At 36.6% G+C, this 24,018-nt stretch overlaps 1 protein-coding gene across 1 annotated transcript in view; it reads left to right on the forward strand.

Moving 5' to 3' along the window:
• Positions 1–17,573, forward strand: part of WDR75 (WD repeat domain 75) — a 34,153-nt gene extending 16,580 nt beyond the window's left edge. The window contains exons 7-21 of the mRNA XM_004032947.3: positions 773–892; positions 1,356–1,444; positions 4,501–4,659; positions 5,707–5,766; positions 5,859–5,974; positions 7,090–7,265; positions 8,436–8,593; positions 9,478–9,658; positions 10,489–10,583; positions 11,351–11,446; positions 12,083–12,252; positions 12,829–12,888; positions 16,202–16,348; positions 16,738–16,829; positions 17,234–17,573. Coding sequence (XP_004032995.1) covers positions 773–892; positions 1,356–1,444; positions 4,501–4,659; positions 5,707–5,766; positions 5,859–5,974; positions 7,090–7,265; positions 8,436–8,593; positions 9,478–9,658; positions 10,489–10,583; positions 11,351–11,446; positions 12,083–12,252; positions 12,829–12,888; positions 16,202–16,348; positions 16,738–16,829; positions 17,234–17,438 — 1,924 coding nt within the window. The 3' untranslated portion in view covers positions 17,439–17,573. The remainder of the gene's footprint in view (positions 1–772; positions 893–1,355; positions 1,445–4,500; positions 4,660–5,706; positions 5,767–5,858; positions 5,975–7,089; positions 7,266–8,435; positions 8,594–9,477; positions 9,659–10,488; positions 10,584–11,350; positions 11,447–12,082; positions 12,253–12,828; positions 12,889–16,201; positions 16,349–16,737; positions 16,830–17,233) is intronic.
• Positions 17,574–24,018: the final 6,445 nt, after the last annotated feature.

Genomic DNA, 24,018 nt, shown 5'->3' on the forward strand with positions numbered 1-24,018 from the left:
AATGGTGTGTTCTCGGCTCACTGTAACCTCTGCCTCCCGGGTTCAAGTGATTGTCCTGTCTCAGCCTCCTGAGTAGCTGGGACTACAGGCGTCTGCCACCAGGCTGGCAAATTTTTGTATTTTTAGTAGAGATGGGGCTTCACCATATTGGTCAGGCTGGTCTTGAATTCCTGACCTCAGGTGATCCACCCGCCTCAGCCTCCGAAAGTGCTGGGATTACAGGCGTGAGCCACTGTGCCCGGCCAATTGCTTTCTTTTTAGTATAATATTGATCCTGACTTCTTCAGAGCCTGAAGATTGACAAGTATTCAGCCAAAGAATAGGAAATAGGCTAGATATTATAACAAGTAGATTGATCCCTTTGGATTTGTCCTTTCAGATGCATTAGCCATTTGTCTCAGATCTAATGTCTCAGGTTTGATTATGCCTCATGCTAAAATGTAGGTTCAGTGAGAAATTTGAACAAGCTTTGCCCAGGCCAAAAAAAATCACTAAAATCTTTACTTAAATGTCAGTGGCTTCCATAGATAAATTATTATGGTAGAATATTAGTTACATGAAGTTCATATTGTATATTGATGTATGTTTACAAAACAGAATGCTTGATTCTTGATCAAAATTTTCTTTTTAAAAAAAATCCTGCGGTTATATTTATTGAATTCTGAGCTCTACAATTTTGGTTGCTATTGCTGGGAACTCTCTTTTACTTAACTACATCACCACTTATCAAGAGACTTTAATAATTAAGGGAGTTTGTTTTTTTTTCTCCTAGGTTTACTTTATCATCATCAAGAAATAAGAAGCATGCTAAGAACAATTTTACATGTGTAGCATGTCACCCAACGGAAGACTGCATCGCATCTGGTCACATGGATGGCAAAATTCGTCTTTGGTCAGTTTGCTCATGAAGAGCATGGCAATCATTTATGTACTATTTTACGTTAGTCCTGTAGAACAGGGCTATCTCTGGGTCCCAAGAAACAGCCTCCCTTTCCTTTTTTGTGTGCTTTTCATTTCATACTTACTGTTTTAGAATTTCTAGCCTTGGACTTATAAAGTGAGTGAAACATTTTTTGTTGCTCATAATCATTTTATTGAAGAAAACTTTTTGTTTGCCTTTATCCAAAAAGGAAAGACTGACAATAGTGAATATCTAGGAGGGTACCACAGATGGCATATTATTTATAGAAGTCAGTCACTCTGGTTAGAAATAGAAAGTGTGCACATTAAGACCAGAAGCCTTTATATTATGATTTATTATGTTTGGTATATATTATGTTTATTGTATTTGGCATGCCATTGTTTTCCTAACTTAAACCTATGGTCAAAATAAGAGTTTTGTCTTTCTCCAATAGGAGGAATTTTTATGATGATAAGAAATATACGTACACATGTTTACATTGGCACCATGATATGGTTATGGATTTGGCTTTTTCAGTGACAGGTAAGTGCGGGTTTAATTATTAAAATGAACTTTTGAAAATATGATTCAAGTGTTTTAATTCACTGTATTTTTAGTTTGGAAGATTTAAAACTGCATGAGCCAAATGAATTCCAAACACTTGTGTATTACCCCTGTATTTTGGGCTTTGCTCAGCACAATATGCTTTAGGTTTTGAAGCCCTTCAAAGTTCTAAAGTGTACATTTGTGATAAAAATCTCTGTTGTTTACATAAATAACCTATTTAAATTATATGACTTTTTGAAGGTATATCTGTCTACATAACTAAGTGTGTGTGGTCCATAACTGTAGCTTATCAGGTGCAAGTAACTATTCTAACACTACATCCATTATCTGATTTAATCATTGGCCGTAGGAAATGAGTGGCATTATACTCATTTTACAGATAAAGGAAGTAGGATTTGGAGTTGATAATTAACTTGCCTAACATGACATGGTGGGTAGGTGGGTTTGGACCTGGTTCTGATTTTAGAGCTCTTGTTTTTAACTGTTACATGGCCTTATTTGACATTAGCTATTTTAAATTAATCTCCATCATTGTTTCATTTAAGCTGCATGACTTCTGTCACAGCTTTGTGTAGTGTAGCTATAGCGAGTAAAAATACCTTTAAAGTAAAGTGGTCTTCAACAGAAATACAGGGAAGTACATCTTGTCTGTGTTTACTTTTAGCATCCTCACACCCATGTGGTGAGAGTTATGTCAGTTTATTTGACTGGTTCTTTAAGAAAGTTACTACATACAGAGAAGATTGTGTACCTAAAAAATGAGAAGCCAGGAAAAGTGATTTTTCTTTCTGCAGGTCTTCCTGGAGACTGACAGGACAAGTCTTAGATGGTACCATATGCTGTGGTATCCTTAGAGGCTTACTTGGGTGTAATGCCCGGAAGCCCCAGGAAATAGGAGACACCTTCAACCCGATTACGGTTTGGGGAGTAATGACTAGTGTATGGAGACAATGTAGGCTGCTCATTTGTATTTTTTACCCTCCTTCCCACTCCACACCCTCAAAATACTAGTGAGTGCTTGGTATCCATATGTATGTGTCTGTATATGTTCCAGGCAGGGGTTTTTTTTTTTTTAGACAAGGTCTCACTTTGTTACCCAAGCTGGAGTGCAGTGGCACCATCTTGGCTCACTGCAACCTCGACTTCCTGGGCTCAAGTGGTCCTCCCACCTCAGCCCCCTAAGTAGCTGGGACTACAGGCACGCACCACCGCGCCCAGCTAATTATTTGTATTTTTTGTAGAGATGGGGTTTCACCATGTTGCCAGGCTGGTCTCAAACTCCTGACCTCAGGTGATCCCCCCAGCCTCCACCTCCCAAAGTGCTGGGATTACAGGCGTGAGCTACCGTGCCTGGGCATTATTTGAATTCTTGATATTATATTTCAAGTAGCATGAATATTTTTAAATGAGAAATAATGGTTACAGTACATAGTTGTCAGTGAAATGTCCTTACTGACTGTGTGGGTATGAGTTACTAGGAAAAGAAAAAATAGCTGTGTAAATATAAAAGAAATACAGATTTTGGTTGTTTTTGAGAACTTCATAACTTGAGGCATATATGAACTATATGCACAATGTATCATATATGTGTATATATCAGATTAAACTTCTTAATTTTGTGTACATCACAACTACATACCTTTAGTCTTCTGTTTAGCTAGATTTTATCAGCTTGCAGCTTTAGAAAATTTGATAAAAACCCCATTATAAACCAGTGATCTTTAAAACCAGTTGTTTTAGATTCATGAAAGAATGAAAAATGGTTATTTGATGGAATACTTTTGAGAAAACAGTCTGAAACAGTGTCCTATTTATCCATTTAGTCATTAAGGTAGTCTTTTGCAGGCTTTTGTTAGTTTTCAAACCATTAGATTTAATTGGCCACATTTGACTGGTGGCTACCGTGTTGACAATACAGCTGTTGCTCTATTTGAGGAGAATTGATGTTTTTATAGTATTGAGTATTTTAATTTGTAATCATAATAAATACTTTTCCACTTTTTAGGTCTTTATATCCATGAGTTAGGATTTTTTTTCTGTATGGTTCTCATATATATTTTTCACTAGACATTTGATGGTCTTTTGATAGTATTTTTTACTCTATATTCTAATTGACTTCCTAGTATTTAAAAATAAAATTGATTGTTGTATATTTCTCTTATAATCAGCTAAATTTACTTATTCCATAAGTTTATCTATAAACTATTTTGGCTATGCCTTGATGTAGTCATGCTGTCTGTGAACATGGAAGTGATTATTTCCTTCTTTCCAATCCTTAAGCCTTTCTGGTTTCATTTCAGTGCACTGGACATCCAGTTAACGTTGAATCAAAATGGTAATAATATTCTTAATCACAAAGGGAAAGTTTTCAATAGTTTAACTTTTAGTGTGGTGTTTGCTATAGATGTTATCCAAGTACTCTTGATGAGATTCAAAGGGTCCCATCCATTCCTGAGTTTCTGAGAGGTATTATCATGAATACGTATAGAATTCTGTCATTTGTTGTTTCTGCATCTATTCAAATAATCATGGTGTTTTCCTTTTGTTCTGTAAGTGGGGTTACATTAATTTATTTTTCAGCTGTTAAGGTAATCTCATTCTTGCAGTAAACTGCGATGACATGATACCCTTTAATATATCATTGGTATAGTATTTTGCTTAAGAATTTTCATCTGTCGTGAAATCGGCTTTTTTTTATATATATATAATATTTTTGGTATAGTATTTAAATGTTTAGAAAAATTTATCAGTGAAGCTATCTTGGCCTAAAAGATGTTTGTTTGTCCAGCTTTTCTAGTTGTCAACAGAGGAGTTGGTCAGCAACAAACTAATCAGATATCACTGGAAAAAAAATTCCTGAACCAGTGATCATTTGTCTTCAGAGTATATTAAAAGATACGAAGACACTTTTTATAGCTTTAAATGAGTTTATTTCTCTAGTATGGTAGGAAAAACAAAAGTGTTAATTATATTTTTCTTTCTCTTTTTTCCTCAAAACACCATCCTTTTAATTTCCTTGAATGGATATGAAGGCACCAGTCTGCTGAGTGGCGGTCGTGAATCTGTACTTGTAGAGTGGCGCGATGCAACAGAGAAGAATAAGGAGTTTCTCCCGCGTTTAGGAGCTACTATTGAACATATCTCAGTCTCGCCTGCAGGAGATTTATTCTGCACTTCTCACTCTGATAATAGTAAGTCTAAATTTTTTATTGTGAGGAAATATATAAACACCATAAATTAGCTAGCATCTGTAGGGAACAGAGAATAAAGAGACCTAAAACTAAGAGTAGCATATGAGATTTAATGAGCCTTCTTTTCCTTGCATTACTCCTCTCTTTTCCACCCCTCTCTACCCCCAGGCACCACCAGAATTCAACATTTTTGAGAATTATTTTTATAAAACGGAAGGCTAAGTGTATTTGGTTATTGATGTGCCACTTACATTTTCAAAGTCTTTTAGTGTGGGATGACATGAGGAAGTAAAGGGAAGGTTTGGAAGTGGACATTGGTGCTTTTATAAACCTGGCGTTTTCAAAAGAATACTGCAAGATTCTCTTTTGATACAGCTGTTACCTCGGGGCAAGAGTCCTGTAGATTTGATAGAAATAGAGGCAGTCTTATATTTCTCCAAAACTTTGTTCATCCAGTGACTACTCAGCCTAGACTAGGATATCTTTGTAAATCCACTTCCTTTTCTTTCAAAAAAGAACATAACTGTGAGCAGTCCATTTAGTGGCATGAAAAAGTTAAACTATCTTTATTAGATATACTCTTTATAGATTTTGCATTAACACTTAAAATGTGTTCATAGGCACAACTGATAAAAACTTAAAGACTCCAACAGAAAAGCCCCTATCCCCACCCCTAGATTTTCCACTAACTCACAAAATGTATTCCTGATTTTCTAGTAGTACTCTGAGTTCATTGAACTTACTGGGTTGTTTTGTATTCTGGTATATTTCAGAATATAAACTCACGTGACTCCTTCACCTTGAAGCTCTAACCCAGGGGTGTCCAATCTTTTGGCTTCCCTGAGCCACATTGGAAAAAGAATTGTCTTGGGCCAGACATAAAATATACTAACACTAATGATAGCTGATGAGCTAAAAATAATAATAATGTTTTCAGAAAGTTTATGAATTTGTGTTAGGCTGCATAAGAAGCCACCCTGAGCCACAGGTTGGACAAGCTTTCTCTAACCTATTGGTATTTAAATACTTATTTTTTTCTACCCACAGAGATAATAATAATTCACCGAAACCTTGAAGCATCTGCAGTAATTCAAGGCCTAGTGAAAGGTATTGCAGAACTCAGTGGATTTGGAATCATGAACATTTTAAAGAGTGCATATTTCTCTTATTTCACCTGTTATTTGTCACTACTTCTGCAGATAGGAGTATCTTCACTGGTTTGATGATTGATCCAAGAACTAAAGCTTTGGTTTTGAATGGAAAACCTGGCCACCTGCAGTTTTATTCTCTCCAGAATGATAAACAGTTATACAATGTAAGATTTTGATTCATTAGCCTTGAAATTAATGAAAGCTCTTTACAGTACCACTGCAGTCAAGCAATTTGTTTAGTAGCTTTTAAAACAAGATCCTGTGCATATGTTTACTTGAACATAGTATTATCCGTGGTTACTTAGTTCAGTTGTTCAGAGCATAATTCCATTGAGGCCACAGTTGCAGATTACATGTAAGCCAGTTGGCACTCCTGTATGTGCTGTCTCTGTCTTTTGTTTCAGAATGCCCTCCTATTAGCTATCCCATACATCTGTGCTTTTGAGTCACAAGGATAAAGAAACAAAAATAGGTAGATTGACAGTACAAATTTGCATCTGCTTCGTGGTGAAACACTATCATATTCACATATTGAAGATAAAATTTTCAGTGTAGATTAAAGAGGAACACTTCTTCCAATCCTGATAAGTCCAATCCAGATGTCCCACTTTTCTTGTGCCCCACAGTACTCTTTACAGATCTCTGTCATAGCAATTGTGACACTAGCTCTTTCTCACCGTGGCCATTAGACCCCTCAAAAAAAGGAAGCATATTAATCTTTTTATGCTTATCTCAAGTATAATGCCTGTAAATTGTAGGCATTTAGTACACTTAATAGTAGGCATTTTATTTACTTAGTATAGGCAAGGAAATGGGATTTTTTTAAAACAACCATAAATAAATGCTGGCCTACTTACATTGGCTATCTTTTTTCATTTCTTAAAGATTGTAGGTTTATTTCTGTTCTGCTTGTTTCTATTGATAGAGAATCTAGCCTTGAGATGATGTAAAGCTGTTTGTTCTTAGAAACAAAAGAAAAGCACTACTATAAATTAACGGTTCTGTTGTATCATATAGTGGGTGTTAGTAATCGCTAATATTCAAGGTCACTGAAGAATAATTACCACCAAATTGATACTATATAATGTGTTCCCTTTTTTAATGGCAATTTTGGTGTCCATAGTAACAATTAGTTCATTTTTACCTTTATTTAAAAATCTATTACTATACAGTACAGAAGTTGTCTTGGATATAGTTAATTATCATTTCTTGAATGCTGTAACATTTGTGTATTTATGTTAATAAACATTTTGGCTTTTTGGTTTTTTTTACTCATCAGTTAGATATTATACAGCAAGAATATATTAATGATTATGGTCTGATCCAAATTGAACTAACAAAGGCTGCGTTTGGCTGCTTTGGTAACTGGCTTGCAACAGTGGAACAGCGGCAAGAAAAGGAAACTGAGCTTGAATTGCAAATGAAACTGTGGATGTATAATAAGAAAACACAAGGGTAATACTATCTGTGTAGCCACTTAATTTCAAAGTATAAAATGTTTCACTTCCCATTTTACAGTTTCAATTGTCTTTAAGATGTTTCATCTTGACAAGGTTTAGATTTAGAGATATGGGAGAGGTTTTATTCTAATAAAACCTTTAAGCTTTCTGCTCTGAGAAGACATTGATGTCCTCTAAGTCATAATGTCATCTCATAATGAATAAAGAAACATGGAAAAGTGACACCTCCTCAAGGGCATAATACCGAATTCTAGGCAAATCCAGGGTTAGAATCCAAATGTTCCCTTGCTCTTCCGTTAACAGCATACTGCCTTTTGAAAAGAGGGAGTGTAGATAGAAGTGTAGCATAGTGTAATGTAGCATGGATGTTGTAATTAGATAAGGAATCCACTCTCGTACTGTGGCTATAATAACCACTTAACAAATCTTTGCTGTGTGCCAAGAACTTGGCTTAGAGCTTTGTACCCATTATCTTACTCTTCAAAAGAACACTGTAAGATAAGCCTGTTGTCTATATTTTATAGGTGAAGAAACAGGCCCAGAGAGATTAAGTGGTTGTCCCTAGTCACTGTTGTTATAACTTGTGCTTTTTTAAAATCACAATCCTATGCTGCCTTGATGTTCTTTTAAGAACACAGTCCTAGTTGTCTTTCATTCACAGCGTTGCCCTCTAAGCTCGAAATAAGCTTTAAGAAGTCATTTAGGTGACTAAAAATAGTAAATAATGACCAGCCAGTTTGACTAAGTAGTTTCCTGTCTATTTTTCCTTGCCCCAAGTGGGGCGTTTCACGGCCTTTCCATTTTTCATTTTCGAAAGTAGGCAGGAATCTGGGTTCTATACAAGTTTCCTACAGAGTTTGATACGGTAGGCTTTTGAGTATCATTGATTGGTGACCTGTTTTATCCTCATTTTGTACCAATGTACTAGTGGGTTGACTACTACACAGAATGTTCTCTAAAGTCACACAAGGGCAAAGGTGATATATTAGAACTCTTTGCGTCCTGTGGCCATTAGAGGTAGAGCACTCAATTGTTTGTCACTCTACGTGATTATCAGTTGCCTGTTGTTCAAGATGCTATTGCAAAATGTACAGCATGTCAGAAATTCTTATATACATCACTTTGTCCTCATGCAAGAATAAATTTGTGGTTTCCTTCCCGCTAGGTTTATTCTTAACACTAAAATTAACATGCCACACGAAGACTGCATTACAGCTCTCTGTTTCTGTAATGCAGAAAAATCTGAACAGCCCACCTTGGTTACAGCTAGCAAAGATGGTTACTTCAAAGTGTGGATATTAACAGATGACTCTGACATATACAGTAAGTTATTAAATATGTTTAAAGTGTGCACAATTTTAGGAATTAATTTCTTTTTCTCATGACTTGTATCCATCCTGGGAGGACATTTTCTACTTTATTGAATTCTACAGGATATTGCTTAATCTTAATAGATTTAAGAGATTACATTTTACATGCCTTTTTCCTCAAATCTGTTCTTTTTAAATGGCATTCTTGATTAATCATGTGCTGATTATTCTGTTTTTTTAGGGTAAAGTAAAAGGGGCTTTTACCAAGAGTCGTTTCACTCCTCCACTAGAGGGAGGTCAAGGTCTCCAGGAGAGGGCATAAATTTCAGAACAGTCAGTATTTTCTAGCAGTTCTGACTTAAAGAAGTTGTGGGGAACAGGTTTTCTTGTTTTGTGTCTTAGTTTCTTTTTTATTTTATTTGTTATTTGTGTGTGCATCTTTGTTTCTTAATCCCTACTGCTTATAATGTCCCTCATTTAGCAGTCCCCCTTTAACAGTGGGGGATACAATCCAAGACCCCCCCACCCCAGTTGATGCCTGAAACTGCAGATAGTACCGAACCCTATATATACTGTTTTTTTCCTATACATACATACCTGAGATAAAGTTTAATTTATAAATTAGGCACAGTAAGAGGTTAATAACTAATAATAGAATGATTACAATAATATACTGTAATAAAAGTTAAGTGAATATGTGCATGCTCTGTCTCTGCCTTTCTCTCTCTTTCAGAATATCTTTTTGTACTGTACACAGCTATTTTCAGACCTCAGTTGACCCCTAGGAACTGAAACCACAGAAAGTGAACCCTCAGATAATGGGAAGCTAGGGGAAACTACTGTAGCATTCTCTAGCATTTACACAATTTCTGAACATTATGGCTTATATTTCCACAGAAAAAGCTGTTGGCTGGACCTGTGACTTTGTTGGTAGTTATCACAAGTATCAAGCAACTAACTGTTGTTTCTCCGAAGATGGTTCTTTACTAGCAGTTAGTTTTGAGGAGATAGTCACAATATGGGATTCTGTAACATGGGAACTTAAATGTACATTTTGCCAACGAGCTGGGAAAATAAGGTAGGTAAATCTTTGGGAAGTATGTAGTACTATTTTTTAACTTATTTAAACAAGTCTTAAAACTTTAGTAGTCATTTATGCCCTCTCCAAAAGTAGCCTGAAGGTCAGTGGGGCACGCAGCTAATCAAAATGCTGGAAAGCCAAAAATTCTGAGTCCACAAACTGCCAACATTTCTGAAATTCAGGTTAACATTTAACTCTTGGCCTACATATTTTTTCTTTGGAATACCTTCATGGATGTGCTGAATGGTAACAGAAGCTATACATAAGCCTCAGGGGATCCAAACCTTCTTATTTTCTGTGTATTCCCATAAAAACCGTGTTATGCGCCAACCTCATTGTTTCTGAGAGGTGCAGGGGAAAGTAGCAGCAGCATTTTCAGGTCCTGCTTCAGGTAGTTGGGCCTGAGGACAGAATCAGATGCCTAATGAGATTGTCTCTAATTCCCAGCATGTCTGATTCTGAATTTACTTTGTAAAACTTTCTTCACAATTGAAATCGCAAGTTTTCTTCTTCTCGGTAAATAGGATTTTTGTCAGATGACTGTACATTTCATGTACATTTTCTCTGTTAGATGTTAATTGGTATACCGCACAGTGTGTTAAAGAATTGGTCATCCGATCTGTTTTCCTAAAGAAATAGCTAAATAGACCCTTCCTTTTGTACTCCTTAGACACTTTTTTCTTCAGGATAATTATAAACAAAAACATATGTGTCTATATAAAAATCTGCATTACATAGAACTAATACAGCCGCTGGAAGCCTGCAGTTCTTTGTAACTGAATTTGCTAGAACTGACTGTTGCTAACTTCCTTGTGGTTTTAATCTAGGCACCTTTGCTTTGGGAGATTGACATGTTCAAAGTATCTACTTGGTGCTACTGAAAATGGCATTCTTTGCTGTTGGAATCTGCTGAGCTGTGCATGTAAGATATTTTTTACTCTAAAGTGATCTGGCAAAGCGCATAAGGAGTTGACATTAAACTTTGGCATTTTAGGACTTAGGGATCATATCATCAGGTCTGTACTTGGAATAGTCAGTTTTTTACGTGACATATCATGCCACCAAAATTTGGAATACTGGGCCTGTAATAGACATTATTTATTAACTGCTTAATTGTTGGTAAGTCAGCTTCCATTATCCTTACCTTTTTCTACTGTTTTCAGTGTGTGTGACTTTCTGATGCCCTCCATATTCCCCATCCTCGTAACAATTTGAATAATGTTTTCTGCTCATTTTTAATGCTTACTAATCTGCATTATCCCTGACAGCTTAAATTCAAATGTAGTCTATCACAGTCCTAACAAATGTGAACTTAGTGGCATTTTACCCATTTGAGTGTATGTTTGGAAGGCATAGTAGCTGCTTACAAATGAATGTGTATGGTAACTTTTTTCAGTATGGTTAACTCTGGTTAACATACTGTACACATTTAGCAGCATCAGAAAAGCACTAGACATAAATTTCAATGAAATAATAATCTTTCCATAGTTTGTACAAGGAGCGCTACAGTTCCAGTATGTTTTTCTTTTGGTCTCTCACTTTAATGCAGCATTCTACAGATCATTTCAGTGTGTCTCCATGTGTGTTAGTTGGAAGCATAAGATTGCTCTTCCTAAGAATAAGAGAAGTTTTTTAAAGCTTTTGGTAAATCTTTCCTTAGAAGTGAATCACCTTTTTTTTCCCCCTCAGTGGAGTGGAATGCAAAATTAAATGTTAGAGTTATGGAACCCGACCCTAATTCAGAGAATATTGCTGCAATCTCTCAGTCTTCAGTGGGTTCAGACTGTAAGTACAAACCACACTTTGTAGTAAGAGAACATCTATGAGCTAAGTTTTCTTCTTAATATAATTTGAGTCAAACTTGCCTTCAAATCAGATGTTAATTGGAAGCCATTTTGCTTGAGGCACGGCCCTTCTTTGCCCCAACACTTTGTCATTGTGTGCATCCATACTTAGTTCTAGGAGAGCTCCAATATGTTTCTTATTTTTCCACAAGCCAATTCGTACTCAATCTTTAAAATTCAAGAGATTTCACCACTTTGACATATTTCCAACTGCCCCTGAGAAGCTTTAATTGGTCATCCTCTATGTTCTTGAAGCAATTTCTACATATCTCATTTCTAGTACTTACAGACAAAATACTACTGTAATAATATTTTGGTTTCTGTCTTCTGCAGTGGGCCCTGGCCTCTGGAGCACGAATTCTTCTTTCTCTTTTTCATCCTCATAGCCCTCATTCCTAACCTGCCTGGCCCATAGTAGGCACACAGTAGATACCTCTTGAATCAAAGCCTAAAACAGTCATGACTTGGGCCAGTTACTCAATGGGGTGAGTCCCAGGATTAGTGTGATCTGCCAGTCTGAGGCTAGAACTAACCTTTTCAGGCAAAATGTTATTGTTTCTTTGTTTTTTCCCTCTAGTGTTTGTATTTAAACCTAGTGAGCCAAGGCCATTGTATATTCAAAAGGGTATCTCCAGAGAGGAAGTCCAGTGGGGAGTGTTTGTTCCACGAGATGTCCCTGAATCCTTCACCTCAGAAGCTTACCAGTGGCTAAATAGATCCCAGTTTTACTTCCTAACAAAATCACAGGTAACTGCCTCCCTCAAAAAAGGCGATCACTTTGTACATGGAATTTTAGACTAATAGCCCATGACTATTGGTGTGAGTTTGTTTCTAGGTGAAATAGCTTCATTAAAGGATTATTTCCCAAAAAATTGTCTAATATGCTCAGTACAGCAGCATTATTAATGTAAATGTATTACCGTTTTACCCCACACTTTTGAGGTTCCTTAGGTATTGCTTGCATTAACTCTGTGACAGCAAAAAAGCAGAAGACAACTAAAATACTTTAAATTGCATGATTCTTTTTTCTTTTTTCTTTTTTTTTTTTCAGTGTTTGATTTGCAATTTTTAAAATGGTGGCTTGAGTTTGGTCTGTCAGTTATATTTTTTATTCATTACCATTTCTTAAGTATCTCTCAGACATAATCTTGTAACTCTCATCGTGGTTATTAAATAGGTTTAAATCTTTTATTCCTTTTCCATTGTCAAATATATATATCAAAATGAAAAATTTGACCTTCTCATTTTTTAACACCCTGTAACACCTTGTTTAGATTTGCACTCTACAGTTTGTCTTTTGCATCATTAATTCTCTCTTTTCAGAGTTTATTGACATTCAGTACAAAGTCTCCAGAAGAAAAACTCACACCAACAAGCAAACAGGTATGTTTTAGCCATTCATAGCAGGATGTATTGCCTCCCTAAAAGGATACAATTACCTTTTAGAAGTCAACTATGAAAAAAATATTTCACTTGGCCCTAAAATAGAATTAAAAGCCATATACTTATAAACTGATATGTGTCTCTTGAAAGTTTTAGTGCTCTTTTAAAATTATTTTAATTTATAATATCAGTAATATATGATTCTGATTTAAAGAGTCAAATATTTTTACAAGGCTCTTCAGAAAAAACTTCCCCAACACCACTACCATTACCCACAAAGACAATCACTCTCAAATCTTTTAGCTGAAGTTTTTATTTAACTCTGAATCTCTAAGAAATCTCTAAGAAATGTTTATATTTCTAATTATAGGTTTTTCAGATTTAGGTATTATCTGTTAACTCTGATCTATTGAAGCTGAATTTTTAGCTGTTTTTCACATCAGCACTCCCTGCATATACACAACACACACTTTCCCTACTTGTCCCCCAATTTTCCTCATATGGGTAAATGTTAAATTGGTTAGTTCAATAGTCATTGTCACAGCTGTGTTAACACAATTCACAGCCAAGCCATGTAGTAATAGGCAGATTGTTTTTCCTTTTGTGACCAAGTTTTTATTTTCTGTGGAGTTAATGATTGCCTTGTTTTTTCATTTGCTTAGTTTTCTATTCTCATGTAATTCAACCCCAAATTCTGCTCAAGTTTGTAAGTATTCTCTCAGTGTTTTCAGATACATTAGGTATTCTTTCGAGTCATAAAGGATTATTTCCAAGAGCCTTCTGACTGTCTTCAGTCTGGACTGATTGCTCTGGAAACCTGCTACACAGTAGTCATCCTAGGATCTATATTCACCATCATTCTGGGGATTTGTTTGACCTCTACTCAATTAGTGGTGTGGTTTTTCTCTTTCTTTGGTCACTCCCCTGTTTTGGTGAAGCATTCTTTTAGTGCATTGGAGGTCAATTTAAGACCTTGCATGTTTGGAAATGTTTTTATTCTCTTTCACTTGATTATTATAGAGTTGTAGGTTGAAAATCATTCTCTCAGAACGTTGACATTATTGTCCTATTATTTTATAATTTCCAGTATTACTAGAAGTCCAATACCATTCTTATTCTTGTTCCTTTGTCTGTAACTTGGCTTGTTTATTTTCCTTTAAAACTCATTGGATTAATTCAATAATTTTTTGTTAATTATTTACTGTACACCAGGGACCATTGTAGACACTTGGGATACAGTAGTGAGAAAAGTAGTCAAGTCTCTAAACTTGCGGTATTCACAGTCCACCAGAAGATAGAGACAGTAAACAACATGCATTAAGTAAAATATGGAGTAGAGAAGGTGGTAAGAATTGTGGTGGGGTAGAGAATAGACGAAAAGATGGCATGCATGGGATGCAGCTTGTAATTTTAAACAGGGAAGTCTAGGTAGGCCTTATTGAAAAGATTCTGACTTTTTCTCTGAGTTACATATAGGGCCCCTTGGAGAGTTTTGAGTAGAGAACTATGGAGGAGCTAATTACTTCTTTCTCTATTCTTTTTCTAGAACTCCTATTATTTAGTGCTGGACTTTCTAGAATGGTTCTCTATTATTCTTATTGTTTTGCCTATTTTTTGTTTGTTTTCTGGAAGATTTCCTCATCTTTATCATCAAATCTTTTTTTCTTTTTCATGGTCTGTTTCCATCACATTTTTTTTTGTTTTTGGTTTGTCTTGGTTGCTGCCTTTCATCTAGAGGTTTTCATCAGAGTCTGATGATTCTTGGCTGTCTTTGGATTTAAAAGTGGGTTAAAAAGCCACTTGGAAGTTCTCTGCCTGTGCAGAACTTATCCCCTGGCTTCCACTATCTGAGCTAATTTATTGAGACAGTCTCAAATGTCATTACAATTGACCCTTGAACAATGTAGAGATTGAAAACCTATGTATAACTTTTGACTTCCCAAAACTTAACCTGAAGCCTTACTGATAACAGTTATTTGTATTATATGTATTATATACTGTATTCTTACAATAAAGTATGCTAGAGAAAAAAAAAAAGTTAAGAAATATCATAAGGAGGCCGGGCACGGTGGTTCTTGCCTATAATCCCACACTTTGGAAGGCCAAGGCAGGTAGATCACTTGAGGTCAGGAGTTCGAGACCAGCCTGGCCAGCATGACAAAACCCCATCTCTACTAAAAATACAAAAATTAGCCAAGCATGGTGGTGCATGCCTGTAATCCCACCTACTCGGGGGCTGAGGCAGGAGAATCACTGGAACCTGGGAGATGGCGGTTGCAGTGAGCCTAGGTCACACCACTGCACTCCAGCCTAGGTGACAGAACAAGACTCCATCTCAAAAAAAAAAAAAATTATAAGAAAGAGAAAAATATATTTATTCATTAAGTGGAAATAGATCATCACAAAGGTCTTCATCCTCATCTTCACATAGAGTAGGCTAAGGAAGAGAAGGAGTTGATCTTGCCATCTCAGGTCTGGCAGAAATAGAAGAAACCACATAGACGTGTTATTCGAACCCTTGTTATTCAAAGGTTAGCTGTATCTTTAGGTCTTACTTAGGCTGGTCAAATTAACCATATAAAATTCTATGCGTTCCTGCCTAAAGGATTTAGACCTACCTGTCAGTGTTCTGAGAACCCCCTACATGAAGTACAACTGCCTAGATATGAAGATACCACCACCACCACCACCACCACCGCTATCCATACCTAGCCTAAAGATGTAGAGCCCTCTGCTGGGGCTGAGGAGGAGCTGTGGGGTGCTTTCTGAGTAGACTTTCCACCAGCCCATCTAGTTTGTCTAGTCCCATTTTCACCCCACATCCAGAGTTACTATTATTACCAACTCCTGAGCATTTGCAGGATTCTGTAGTATGAATTGGGATGCTTCTTGGCTTTCCCTACAGCCAGCTTAGAATTGTGCTTTCTCAGGTCTACTAAGTTCAATACCATCCTTCAGCCTGCTCTCCAGTTTCCAACATGTTACTGTTAAGGCCTTTTCCCTCATTTTCTATCATTCTGAGTATGTGCCCTTTGAAAACCCTTTTGCTGTCATTTTTGTGGGATTTGGTGAAGAAGCAGTGGTAAATGCATGTATTATTCTGTCATCTAAGTGTTCACTGTTAGCTCTTCTCATAAGTGGGATGCTAGGCCTCAGTTGCTTTCTCTGTGAAATGAGAGAATCATACTAACTGGATAATTTGTAAAATTCCTTTCATCCCAGACTTTTTATGATTCTGTAGTACTTACTGTTAAGTCAAACACAGTTCTTCCTTTTTTCTGAAATAATTTCTCTTTGTCTTAAATACTTATAGCTGCTAGCAGAAGAAAGTCTTCCCACAACCCCATTTTATTTCATATTGGGAAAACACAGGCAACAGCAGGATGAAAAACTAAACGAAACTTTAGAGAATGAGCTGGTACAACTACCCTTAACAGAAAACATACCCGCAATTAGTGAGGTAAGTAATTATGAAAACAAACCATGTGAAACAGATTAAATGCACTTAAAGCAACTGAAGTTTTTAGTTTTGACACAGTCAATCTGTAATTTGTATGCTGTACAACTTTAATACCCAAACTAAATAACTAACAACAAACTGAATAACTTAACCTTGTGATCTGGGATTGTTTTGTCCTGGACCGGGTGTAGGGATAGGGGTGGTTGTTGGCATAAATGTAGGAAGGTAGAAGTGTATTTTTCTTTGGTTTGGCTTTTGTATAGGGAAAGCCTTTTCATGTTTCACTCTTGGCATTTACAATAAAAGGGACTCCGTGAGGACACTGTAGGAACAGACTGCGGTGGAGGATAAGCTTTTTAATTGCAACCGTGTTTTCTGTTTGACTCCAGCTTCTTCACACTCCAGCCCATGTCCTGCCATCTGCTGCTTTCCTGTGCTCCATGTTTGTAAATTCATTGCTGCTGTCTAAAGAGACTAAGAGGTAAAGCAGCTCTTAAGACAGGTTTAGACACTCTCTTTTGGGAAACAGGATCGTTTGTGTTTATCCTTTTTTAGAGTATTCTTCCACTGTATTTCTTTTTATTTCATAAGTTTTAAAATAGATTTAAAGGCTATAGGATTATTAAGTCAAGTAACATACATTGAAAATAAGTTTCAAAAAAGATCTTGTATGTGTGTGTTTTAAGGGCTTGGTACATAATTTAAAATTACATTTTTGTAAATTCACCTGCTCTTTTATAAATAACCCATAATTTTTAAAGTGTACTTAGTAACAAAATTCTTCATTTACTTTGTGTGATTATATTTCTACATAGGTGTCAAATTAGAAAGTTAGTGTTTAGAAACATTTAATAGTGTTTATATTTTATTCTGTTATTGTTAAAGTGCTAAGGAAATTCCTGAAGATGTAGATATGGAAGAAGAAAAAGAAAGTGAAGATTCAGATGAAGAAAATGATTTTACCGAAAAAGTCCAGGATACAAGTAACACAGGTTTAGGAGAAGACATTATACATCAGTTGTCAAAATCTGAAGAAAAAGAACTGAGAAAATTTAGGAAAATAGACTACAGCTGGATAGCTGCCCTTTAAGCCTTGGAGATGGGGAGGATCCTTGGACTTTGTGTTTTTGATTGTATGTTGATATTCCAAAAACATCTATTTTAATGTTATTTCTGTTCTAAAAATAAGATAATAAATATTAACAAACTTTGCTTTTTAAAAAAACTGATAATATGAACATGTATTTGCATCATGCTTTACAGTTACTGGATCATTGATATACCACATCATCTCATTTTTTTATTTTGAGTCACACATCAGCCTTATAAAACAAGTAGGTATTTTCTTCACAGGTGATACAGCAGAACTGAGACTTGAACTGTACAGCATATGTCCCCTTAGCTGCAGTTTGGAGATACGAAAAGATTTGAAAGTTAAATGGCTTTGTTGACATAATTGTTTTAAGTTTAACACTGAAATTCATTTGGTGGCCAAATGTGACCTGAGCTGGAGTGAGGATTCTTTAGTCCTGATTTATTCCTCTTAGTGTATTTATTTCTCTCACAGAAATTTAGAGACGAGTTGATAATGTGGTGTTCCACAAACCTCACTGAGGATATTATATAATAATATGGGCTGCCTAAAATTCTGAATTCAGATGATCTGACCCAAAGTCCAGTTGCTAGTAGAAAACGATCCAGGTCCCCTGTTTTAGTTAAAGCAGTGAAGCTGCTACATCTTAACCACCTAGCATTTTGAGTTTTCCACTTCCCTAATGCACTTTTGTAAAATTTATATTTAGAAGTTAGCACAAAAACAAAGCGTTTGTAAGAGCACATCTCAATGAATGTTCACAAAAATTGCTGCAAATGGCTTTTTAGTTTGTGCTGTAGACCAAATGTTTGTTGTGCCCCCCCTAAAATTCAAATGTTGGAATCTAATCCTCAATGTGGTATTTGGAGATGGGGCCTTTGGGAGATGATTAGGTCATGAGACTGGAGCCTTTGTGAATAGGATAAATGCTGTTATAAAAGAGACCCTGGAGAGCTTCTTTGCCCCTTCTAACATGTGGGGATACAGCAAGAAGAAAACCATCTGTGAACTATGAAGTGGGGCCTCACCAAACAGCAAATCTGGTGCCTTTTTGTTAGACTTTCCGACTTCTGGAACTGAGACATAAGTTTCTGTTTATAAGCCACCCGGTCTGTAGCATCCTAAACAGACTTAAAGTGTTTTTGAATCACTGTTTATGTAAAATCTTAACTTTTTTTTTTCAAGTCCCCAACCCCCACCTCAGACTCGTAAGTGGCTGGGACTACAGGCACTCACCACCACACCTGGCTATTTTTTAAATTTTTTGTAGAGATGTCTTGCTATGTTACCCAGGCTAATCTCAAACTCTTTGGCCTCAAGTGATCCTCTGACCTTGGCTACATTTTTTTAAAATAAGCTACATTGAGATTTGAGATGTAACTCACAAACCATACAATTCATGCATTTAAAGAGGATAATTTAGTGGGTTTTAATACATTCAGCGTTGGACACCATCACCACAATCAATTTTAGAACATTTTCATCACCCCAAAACTAGCCATTTCCCTCAGCCTCCCTCACCTCACCAACAATGCAACAACTCATCCTGTCTCTGTAAATTTGCCTATTCTGGACATTTCATGTAAATGGACTCATACAATATGTGATCTTTTATAACTGGCGGCTGCTTTCATTCAGCATCCATGTTGTAGATATATCAGTACTTCATTCCTTTTTATTTTCACTTTTGTGAGTATACCTATGAGGGGAATTACTGGGTTATTTGGTAACTATGTTTAACCTTTTGAAGAACCACCAGATTTTACATATCAGCTGCAGCATTTTACATTATTTACATTATGGCACATAAATTGCTCCACAGTCATCCGTTAAATTGAGTCCCTTTCTACTGGTGGTGGGATGCAAGGTGGAAATTAAAAAAAAATTGAGATCTCTTTCAGGGGTGCTTTTGTTGTTTTAAGTCTATTTTTTTAGGGTAGTTTTAGGTCAAGAAAATTGAAAGTACGGAGATTTCCCATACACCCTCTCCCCCCAACGCATGCAATAGCCTACCCCATTATCAACATCTCTGGTGCACCAGAGTGGTACATTTGTTACACTTGAAGAACGTACCTCAACCCATCATTATCACCCGAAGTCTAATTTGAATTAGTGTTCAGTCTTGGTGTAATTCTGTGGGTTTATGCAACATATAATAATATGTATCCATCAGTATAGTATTACACTAGTATTTTCACTGCCATCAAAATGCAGCGTTAGTTTTTGAGGCCAGCCTTTGAGGTTTGTTCTGATCCCAGGAGGACCCGTTTTAGCTGTCTCTTTCCTTGTTTTCTTTGTTTCTGGTAAACTAGCTTGTTGTTCTAATGGAGATACAAGTCTCCTCTTAATTGCTTACCACTCAAATCCCCATTGTTTTTGAGGCTTATGTCAGAACTGTATTCTTATGGACTGCCTCTTGCCCCTGGTCAAGATCTCTGAGCCACTGCTCCAGAACCATGAGTAGGCACAAAGGCCCAGTTCTCTCAAGAGTGACACCCCTGCTTTACAAATTGAGCAGAGGCAGTAGCCTACAAGCAAGCTGGGGCAGTGGCGACCAGAGCTCCAGTATTCTTAGCCTACCATCCTTGGAGTAGAGGCTCCACTCTGTGAGTAGGGTCTTGGTGAAGGAAGAGAGATTCCAACCTCTGGCCTGGAATTTAGCCTCTGCAACAGAGAGTTGGAGGCAATGAGAAATGCTCACAGCTGAGGGGAGAGGAAGCTCTGTCTTTTTGGCCACGGCTGCCCAGAATGGAGTTCTATCATGCTGGCTGAGTTGAGGAAGGAGAGCTTTGTAACTTGAGTGTCACTTTCTTGCCACCAAGATTTATTAGAATTTCTTGAATAAATGTTTCTTCATTTGCTGTGTACCCTTAAAACAATTTCTGAAGACTTTTTTAATTTATTTTTGAGACAGAGTCTCCCTCTGTTGCCCAGGCTGGAATACAGTGGTGCAATCTCGGCTCACTGCCACCTCCGCCTCCCAGGTTCAAGCGATTCTTCTGCCTCAGCGTCGCGAGTATCTGGGACTACAGGCACCAGCCACCACACCTGGCTAATTATGTATTTTTAGTAGAGATGGGGTTTCCACCATGTTGGCAAGGCTAGTGTCAAACTCTTGACCTCAAGTGATCCGCCCACCTGGGCCTCCCAAAGTGCTGGGATTACAGGCCTCAGCCACTGCGCCCAGCCAATTTCTGGAGACTTTAAATGGCTAGGTTTTTTAAAGTAACTTTTACTGATTACAGTTGTTCTGAGGAGCAGGTCCATGGATCTCAGACTGCCATTGAAGTAGACCTCTCATGTCTCAGTTTACATTTTCTTCTTTGCCTCTTCTTTTTTTTTTTTTTCCATTTTTTTCTTATTTCTTTCTGTGCACAATTTGTTGAAAAAATCAAGTTTGCCCTGTGAGTTCGTCACTGATTTTGCAGATTGCTTTCATGGCTTTTAACATGACCCTCTGTATATTGGTAGTTGTATCTAGAGTAGCACTATGCAATAGAACTATAATGCAAGTCCTATGTATAAATTCTCTAGTAGTTACAATAAAAATAAAAATAACCAAATGAAATTAATGCTAATGATATATTTTCTAAAACCCTACAATAAATGATATGTTTTATTAAGTTCCATGTATCTAAAATATTTCAACCTATAACCAAGTTTTAAATGATTTATTGGGATATTTTATGTTTTTTTCCATACTACCTTCAAAACTCAGTGTACATGTTATACTTAGAGCACATTTCCATTTGAACTAGCCACATTTCCAGTACTCAATTAGCTACCTGCACCTAGTGGCTATGGTTTTGGACAGCACAAATCTGGAAGCTTGATCAGATTTACTTGGAAATTTTAAGTAAAACAAGAAAGATTGTGTCAACATTCATTTTGATCTTTTCAGCTTCTCCCTCCCTCTTCCTTTAGGAGAGTGGGGCATATTAACATAATTACAAATAAATTTTATTATTATTTTGCCCTATGCAGACACTGACGTGGTACTTCCAAGTGTAAGAAATGTTTATTTTTTGCAGTTGTACATGAAAGATTTTATACTTTCAAATCAAATTACTTAAATTCGAGACATGTCTTTTTAAAATAGTGGTTACTATATAACCTGAAAAATCACTGTGTAAGTGTGGACTTAATTACTTTTTCTAAAAATTTGATCACTCTTACACTAAAACGTTGCCAGGGAAGATTATTTTAATTCCTCCTTCAATATTAACAATTCTTTTTTCAAAGAATACTATACAAATAACAGGGAAATGGCTGCTTGATTTCTTAAAACCTGGACTTTCATCTAGCCATTCTATAATGCTGTCCCTCAGTTCCTTTCCTACTGGAAACTGGTCTGGTCATAGAAGATGAATCCATAAAGACTACTCACCTTCTATCCTTCCTCATTGTTCATTTCATTTATCTATCAAGACATGAACTGCTACACTTGGTGCTCTCACTGGTATGTCCATAATGAAAGGCATAGCCTATAATTCAGGAAATATATAATCTCAACTTCACTGGGGAATGGACCGCATGTTAATCACCAACTATGTGCTATGCATTTCACACACATCATACTTTGTCTATAATATCATGTGTCAGGTGTTACCCCAATTTAACATATGAGGAAACTGGTTTCAGAGAGATTAAGTAAATCCTATTTAGGTCACCGAGCTATCAGAGGTGGGGCTATAACAGGAGGACCTCTGCCTATCAAATCCCAAATCTTATGCACTTCTAGAATAACATATTGTCTACCAGACACTTAAAGCAGCTAATTGGCATTACAGAGGGATCTATAATTGGGGAGGAATTATGATAAGAATCAAACAAAATAGCCCAGATCTAGAGCTAATCTCAGCTGTAAATGAGCTAGCTAGCTCTGTGACCTGGCTATAATCCTTTAAACTGTCTGAGCTTAAATCCCCTCATCAGTAAAATGTGCTCTTGCCCCATGCAAATGGTTTTGTTTACCTGACTAATATGATTATATTGCACACATAGGAAGTGTGTGTAAAATTGGAATATTGTACAAGATTATACACGAGTATATACGAAATTGTAATGAAAAGTCTACTAATTGAATGCATATTGATTAAAATAGCTTCGTTGTTAATGTGCTGAAACAACATTCGTCTTTGGTTTTTTCCTCCTATCATAGCCTAGCACCCAATATAGAAATGATAGAATATGTTGAAATGTTGTGGATAATGTGTTTTAAACAATTTCAGTTCTTTGTACTATGACTATAATGGAGCCTTTAACAGAAACCTATTAACATAACTATCTGGTTAAAACTAACTAAAGCTTGTAAATGGCATCAATTTTTCTTTGAAGCTGCTCTGTCTGACCTACTACTTCTAGAAATCGTGCTTCCTCTGTTAGTTGTGATTCTCGATAGCAACAAAAATGACAAAATCACCTTAAGACACCAAAGCCATAATTCTGTCACCACACAATCTTCATAGAAATGGGAAAAGACCTGGGAAGGATTTTGGATCCCAGGTAGCTTATTTATTCCTGATGAATACCTTTGAGATTAAAACAAAATAGAAATGAAAGTAACTGGGATTTGATAGTAGTACACTATGACAACAGGAGGTGAGTAGACTGGAATGAAAATGAACCACTCAACCACAGAGATGCAGTCAATAATTATGTTGCTCAAATTGCTTTGTTTTTCAAAAACCACGAGCAAACCACTTAATCTCTGAGTCTCAGTTCCTTCATCTAAATTGCAGAATTAGACAAAGTGACCCTTCCAGCTCTGATATTCTGTGACATCAAAACTTAGATAGCAGAATATTGCAGCATAGGTCCCACATCCCATCCCATGTCTCAAAATGCCAAGAAACTGGTCTTGCAAGTATTAAATTTTTGGTGCATGTATATAAATAGGTGGAGAGATGGCTATCTTAGTTTTCCATCTTCAGGCATGACATACATACCCCTGGCTTAGAAACTCCCTGGGAGATCAGAGCACTTGGTTCACAAAATGAAATAATCAGACATGAAAGTGCACCAGTTCCTTTCATTGTTTTGTTGAGTTTTGATCATCCTTGTTACTCAGTGGTTGTCTACTTTAACGGAAGGATGAATATAAGTGCTCTGAAAACAAGCACTTTAAATGCAAATATTTGGATATTATGCTCTAGCTCACATAGGAATGTAAGTTAAATTCATATTCTTTTGGAAATGCCTGTCTGCAGTTGTGAAATTGAGTCACTAGCCCAGCTCAATTTGGTGTTTCTGCCAGAAAGAGCACTGGTCTAGGAGTCAGAAGACTACTAGCTCCAGTTCTGCCTCTGCCTAGATTTGAACCTCTCAAGTTATTTGAGGTCTTATGGTTTGAATCTCTATGAAGCCTGGGTTTCATTAGATGGTCTTCTGAGCCCCTTTGTTGACTCTCAAATTGTGATTCTCCAAAATGCCCAGAACTCTGTTAGCCCTATCCAAAAATATATGTGTGGCCTTGCTACTTAATTGCAACCTTGGTGCTGGACAGAAGAGAAAAGCAGCTTCAAAGACTACATTTCTGAATAAGAGAGAAGATCCTGCACTAACGAAAGAAGGCTTG

This window comes from Gorilla gorilla, chromosome 11, assembly GCF_029281585.2.
Source record: "Gorilla gorilla gorilla isolate KB3781 chromosome 11, NHGRI_mGorGor1-v2.1_pri, whole genome shotgun sequence".
In the NCBI taxonomy this organism is placed as follows: Eukaryota; Metazoa; Chordata; class Mammalia; order Primates; family Hominidae; genus Gorilla; species Gorilla gorilla.